The sequence below is a fragment of the Neltuma alba genome, unplaced genomic scaffold (genome assembly GCF_004799145.2).
Source record: "Neltuma alba isolate B1F8T4 unplaced genomic scaffold, ASM479914v2 tig00001210_pilon, whole genome shotgun sequence".
Lineage (NCBI taxonomy): Eukaryota > Viridiplantae > Streptophyta > Magnoliopsida > Fabales > Fabaceae > Neltuma > Neltuma alba.
Window position 1 is genome coordinate 200,421 of NW_021632377.1, and position 6,322 is coordinate 206,742.

General features: G+C 36.0%; 1 protein-coding gene across 1 annotated transcript; it reads right to left on the reverse strand.

Moving 5' to 3' along the window:
- Positions 1–3,354: 3,354 nt before the first annotated feature.
- On the reverse strand, positions 3,355–6,015 carry LOC114753481 (actin-7). Its single transcript, XM_028942159.1, has 4 exons — positions 5,849–6,015; positions 4,986–5,056; positions 3,876–4,883; positions 3,355–3,795 (listed from the first exon to the last, which is right to left on the reverse strand). The coding sequence occupies exons 2-4, from the start codon at positions 5,043–5,045 to the stop codon at positions 3,730–3,732; spliced, it is 1,134 nt and encodes a 377-aa protein (XP_028797992.1). The 5' UTR covers positions 5,046–5,056; positions 5,849–6,015; the 3' UTR covers positions 3,355–3,729.
- Between the last annotated feature and the right edge of the window lie 307 nt (positions 6,016–6,322).

A 6,322-nucleotide genomic window follows, 5' to 3' on the forward strand; every position in this document is an offset into this window, starting at 1 on the left:
AACATATCCTACACAACTCATATATAAGAGAAGGAAAAGAGGTATGACATTCGCCCACTACCCATTAACAAACACGGCAAGGGAATGTTAGACAAACTTACCTCTGTCTCAGCACAAATTGCTCCTCTTCGCTCTTCTTCCCCTTTTATACTCCCATAATGTATCCTTTCGGTCATTCTTTTCTTTTCTCTTCTTCGACTGCTCCCTTCCTTCTTCTCTTCTCTCTTCTTCCACAGCAACAGCTTCCTCCTCCGCTCTCTTCTCCTCTCTTCTTTGTTCTTCACGCAGTCAATTTCAACCAATGATGACAGTGTGAGAAAACCGCGCCTCTCTCCCCCCGCTTTTGTTTCAAATAATATAGAGGGCAGTTTCATCTTTCCATTTAACATGATAATCCCAATTTGGTCTCATGTGATCAAAACGGGATTTCTTAAATTCCGGTGATGTTTTTGGCATTATGAAGTTTATTTGTCATTTTTCTGTCATTTTCCCTAAATAATAGTAAAATTAAGTAAACAATGCTAGATCATCTTCAAGCTTATTTTATGTTTTGTAGTAAATATACATATTTCTTAAACATTTGCTTAATAATATTTCTTTTCCAATACTATAAGATATAAACATGCATCAAATACAATTAAAATAGAATTTATAACAAAAAAGTGGGATGTTGTTGATTTGACCCTACTTATAATCCTAAGCCTCTAATATCTAACCCTCTAATTTAAAAAAAAATCAATTAGTAATTAGTAGATTGTCTCTCAGAGGATACCTATACCTAGTAAAAAAAAATTAATTAATAATCTTTAATTTTAATTTTAGAAAATTCAAGACAAATGACCAACTACCCGTTCTTATTTCTACTCTCTTTTCTTTCGCAAACATGAATTATGAAATACGGTGTACCAGATCCACCATACCAAAATCCATATAGCTATGGCAAACCGAGCCCAAAGTAAACAAACAAGCCTGCAAATTTACACATCTGGCCCAATACAAAATCATCAGTAGTTGTCCAATTTAATTTCTGCTCAAGAAACCAACAGAAGTTAAGTTTAGCAGAAGGGGTTAGTTTCTCACGACGTAACGAACCAAGATTCAAGCCCTTGCTAAAAAAGCTACCCAACAGTGCCTTAAACACAATTACCTCTAACAAGAGAATACATATGTCTTGCAAATAGACAATTTCCAATTCACGGTGTGAATATTTAGAATCCAAATATTTGTAATCATATTTTCAAACTCAAATCTACTGAAACATATATAAAAGTCATGAAAATGATTTAAAATAGTAAACTTCGTCCACAGATTAAGTGAAATCCTCCTTAACGTGGATGGCTAAAGCAGAGAGCACGGATGGTCCCGAGCTTGAGAATCCAAAGGTTGACAAATGGAAATACAACAACAACCCCAAGTGTGGTTGCTTAAATCGATTGCATAGTAATATTGTGTTTTATCAACAACCAAATATTTAGATAAATTGTTAATTAAAAGATCTCACTTAATAACTTCATTAAGTGTTATTTTCAGCTTTTATTCTTTTCAAGATGATTCCATATTATTTGATTAGTTTTCCTCACTAGCACATCCAATGACATTCTTTGAAAGGTTAACAAATAGAAGTAGTACCCAAAAAAAAAAAGTCTCCATGAGCTATGTATTTTATATTTTACGGAGGTATCTGTGATTCTCAAGGACAAATATTAAACAATTGATCTAGTGAACTTGAGGTACTTATCACTAATCAAATCAATACATGTGCATTTCTTTATTCATGATTTACCCTTTAAATAGCTTTTATTATTAACATTTTCTTTTTATGTACATTTAAAATTAACTTGTTCTAATTTAATTAGATGAAAGTACATTAAATATATGAGATTAAAGGCGTCTAAAGTTTTGTGTTTATATTAATAGGTGAGCACAATCAGCAAATCAATGTCTCCGATCTGTCTGTCATATGAGTGATATGATTAGGGTTTGGGAATTGGGACCACAAAGGATATGATTGGCATCGCAATCACAAGATCCCTAACCCCAGCCTTCAAAAGCAAGGACACCATTCCCATATGATACCAACCATTACCTTTTGCCTTTTTCTTTTGTGGAAAACAATTACCTTTATTTTGTCTCAAATATTTCATCAAAGGACCATTTTTACAACTTTCAACTGATTAGATCATTTGATTTTAGTATATCCAGGGGTGCAAGAGCATAAAGGAGAGACACAACAATATGACTGTAAAGCACTTTCTTTAAACTCTAATGATTTTAGAACCAAAAGCAAGCCAATTAAGCAAAAGAAAAAAAAAAAAGAATCTTCAGTACATACACTCTCTAAATCTAAATATAAGCTAGTTAAGTGATTTGATTTGGTCTTACAATACAAAGTCCCCACTTTGTCCAGCAAATTTAACTTTTTTCCAAACATTTTTTATTGATAATATATATTAAAGGGGATATTATGAATGAAAGTAATGATTAAATGAGGGGCTTTTAGGGGAAAAAAACACACACTTGCTAACATTTGCTATAAATAACTACCTCAATTAGCTATCTTAACTTCCTTAATGCTAGTCTCTGCCCTCCTTGAAATTGGCACTTACATCATTTCTCTCCGCCTTGGTTTGTTGTCATGGTCTTGCTGTTTTTTTTTTTTTTGGGGCCAAAATGGTCTTGCTGTTGACTGTTGTATCTTTTTTATTCCTCAGCTTGTTGGAAGCTTTGATTTGGTCGTTTAGGTAGTTTTAATAATTGTATTTAAAATTATTATGTTCTGTCTTGTTAACTTTTTGAAGTGGGTGTCTGGTATATGCCGTTATTTTATGTGTTTATGTACTTCCCTTTATACATACAACATAATACTCATCCGATCTTTAATATAAGACTCATTTAACTAATTTGATTAGATTAAAGAAGTTAGATAAATTAGTTAATTATAAGAAAAGTAACACATTTTTCCTAAAATACCATAATCATCTTTCTTAATACCCCATCTCCCTCTTCTACTTGATTATGATTGAGAGAGTATCTATAGAAATAATTTAGAGAAAATTAATAAATATGAGAAATGAGTCTTATATTTAGAACCAAAATCAACTCAAGAATTAAATCTTATATTAAAGACCAGAGAAATACTATAATTTGGTTATTTCATAAAAAGAAATACTAACTTCCCCAATATATCTAACTCAGTCATTTATTTTCTTGCTGCATTTTATATTTCATGAATCAACACAGCCGCTGCTTCATTTGCAAGACAACTTGCGAAGGGGTCATTGCACTGTAACCAATTCACATTATGAACTTACAAATCTCGAGTCGTCAAATTTTTCAGACCATAAACACCCTAAATTGATCTCCAGAGAGCAACTGACAACTGATTCATAAAAGCCCAGAGTGTATGAACGCAAATTGACCATAATATAGAATTTCTCCATACATTTAACTATTAAAATTAATGTTCCAAGGGCAAAAACACCTTCAAATATGCAAATTTAAGCAAAAAAATGAGAAGCACATATTAAAAAATACATCACTCCTTTGCTACGGATAAGCTCTTGGAAAATCCATGGATGAACAAAGGCAATAAATGCCTCTTAAAACAACTTTCTGCCCACCGCTATGAACCAGAGTACCATACAATCAAAGCTCAGACTACCCTCCAATGACCGACACCAAAAACCAACTAAAGCAGATAATAATTCGCCATTAAAGCATCTTCAGAACTTAGAAGCATTTCCTGTGGACAATGGATGGACCAGACTCATCGTATTCACCCTTGGATATCCACATCTGCAATAACACCATGTGTTAGAGCTCAACTGACATGACACAGATTGTTAAGAGAGATGAATTAATGAGAAAATGTTTACCTGCTGGAAGGTGCTGAGGGATGCAAGAATTGAACCTCCGATCCAGACACTATACTTTCTCTCTGGTGGAGCCACCACCTTGATCTTCATGCTGCTTGGAGCAAGTGCGGTGATTTCCTTGCTCATTCGGTCGGCGATACCCGGGAACATGGTTGATCCACCACTGAGAACAATGTTGCCATAGAGATCCTTTCTGATATCCACATCACACTTCATGATAGAATTGTAAGTGGTTTCGTGGATTCCAGCAGCTTCCATTCCAATCATAGATGGCTGGAAAAGAACTTCTGGGCAACGGAATCTCTCAGCTCCAATTGTAATAACTTGTCCATCAGGAAGCTCGTAGTTTTTCTCCACTGAAGAGCTGGTCTTTGCAGTCTCAAGTTCTTGTTCATAGTCTAAAGCAACATATGCAAGTTTCTCCTTCATGTCACGGACAATTTCCCGCTCAGCAGAGGTGGTAAACATATACCCTCTTTCAGTGAGGATCTTCATCAATGAATCAGTTAGATCACGACCAGCAAGATCCAAACGGAGAATAGCATGAGGAAGTGCATATCCCTCATAAATTGGTACAGTGTGGCTCACACCATCACCAGAGTCCAAAACAATACCAGTTGTACGACCACTGGCATATAGGGAGAGAACAGCCTGAATGGCTACATACATGGCAGGAACATTAAAGGTCTCAAACATGATTTGAGTCATTTTCTCCCTGTTGGCCTTTGGGTTGAGAGGAGCCTCGGTGAGAAGCACTGGGTGTTCCTCAGGAGCAACACGCAGCTCATTGTAAAACGTGTGATGCCAAATCTTTTCCATGTCATCCCAGTTACTAACTATACCATGCTCAATGGGGTACTTCAAAGTAAGAATACCTCTCTTTGACTGGGCTTCATCACCTACATATGCATCTTTCTGACCCATCCCAACCATAACACCAGTATGCCGGGGTCGGCCAACAATGCTGGGAAACACAGCTCTGGGAGCATCATCACCAGCAAATCCAGCCTGCAGATATGGAGCATATTTTAAAATATTAGTTGAGCTATGAAGCCAAAATTCATTGATATGTAGATGCAAACAACTCGACAAGTAAATAAAGATGCTAACCTTCACCATTCCGGTTCCATTGTCACAAACAAGGGGTTGAATATCCTCAGCATCGGCCATCTTTTACTAACCTGGAGAAAATATATGATGGCGTCAAACAAAGTCAGTAGTTCACAGACACGAAAGCATCCACAGCATTGGAGATCAGTTTTACTCAGAATATAATCATGTTTAGGTCAGTTACACGCCAGACGAACCAATATTTTATATTTTCAGAATTTGGAACATATTTCCGTTTAAAAGCTGCTCTTGAAACAGGAGTATTATTATCCGGGAGTTCGTAACTTTTAAATCAACCATGGTTTATGTCAAGGGAAGCTCAATGATCAGATAATGAGAGAGATTCAAAGCCAAGAAATAAACCAGCACACCAAAGTCAGTGATCAAACCAAAATCCTCTCGAATGTATCGAAATAAACCACTTTTATGCAAAATGGAAACAATCGACAGCATGATAAAGCTATCTGCAAAGAAAAATCCACTATTTCGACAGGAAAGTAGATCTCAAGTCTTAACTACAATAGATCAAGTAAAATGGCAAGCATCACCCAAAAAAATTGTAGATCGACTACATCTAACCGATAATCGAAGTCCACTTTAACAATCAGATCAGACGATTTACGAGAATGAAGAGAAAGAAAAGAAAATCTGCCATGATTCAGCATAGATGAGAAACAATTTGAGCAGAAACAATATCTACCGAAGAAAAATGAAAATAAATTATCACCAGTTGAGAAATCTGTCAAAAGCAAAGGGCAAAAGGAAACTCATTTTGTACTAGTTAATCATTTGAAACTAAAATGAAAAAGAAGAAAGTACAAAATGAATCGGGCGGGGAGACCGAGATATAAACAAAGAATCACCTTAATTAGAGAGAAAATAAACGCAGAAGATGATGGAGTAGAGCAGGAAGGAAGCCCCAGAAAATGGTGGGATGGGATTCTAGGGGAGTCTGCTCAGCAAGAAGAGTGTAGCCTGAGAAACAGAACGAAGAATGAGAGAGGAGAGGGAAAGGAGGGGGATATATATCTATAAAGAAAGAGAAGAAAGAAGGTGTGCGGAATAAAATAAAATAAATAAAAAATTCAATACAGATTTGAAATTGAAATTGGGTTGGGACCAAATTTGAACAATTTCAGAATTCAGAGTAAAATCATTGGCACCACCAGCAAAGACAGGCCTCTCTGCCTCATGACCTTTTTTTAACCTCTTCATCAGATTATCCCATAATGATGTCGGCTTAAACTAAGCGCCTAGCGAGTGGCTTTTCTCATTGGCTCGGCTCGGCCCACTCGGCTTCGCTCCATCACATTTCAAATTAAGCTTTTGAGGGGGCG

Excerpts from the sequence above, each read along its gene's own strand:
- LOC114753481 (XM_028942159.1), bottom strand. The coding sequence starts at position 5,045 with ATGGCCGATGCTGAGGATATTCAACCCCTTGTTTGTGACAATGGAACC. Across the intron at positions 4,884-4,985 it reads ATGGAACCGGAATGGTGAAG|GCTGGATTTGCTGGTGATGA; the intron begins GTTAGCATCTTT and ends CCATATCTGCAG. Across the intron at positions 3,796-3,875 it reads CCCTCAGCACCTTCCAGCAG|ATGTGGATATCCAAGGGTGA; the intron begins GTAAACATTTTC and ends GTGTTATTGCAG.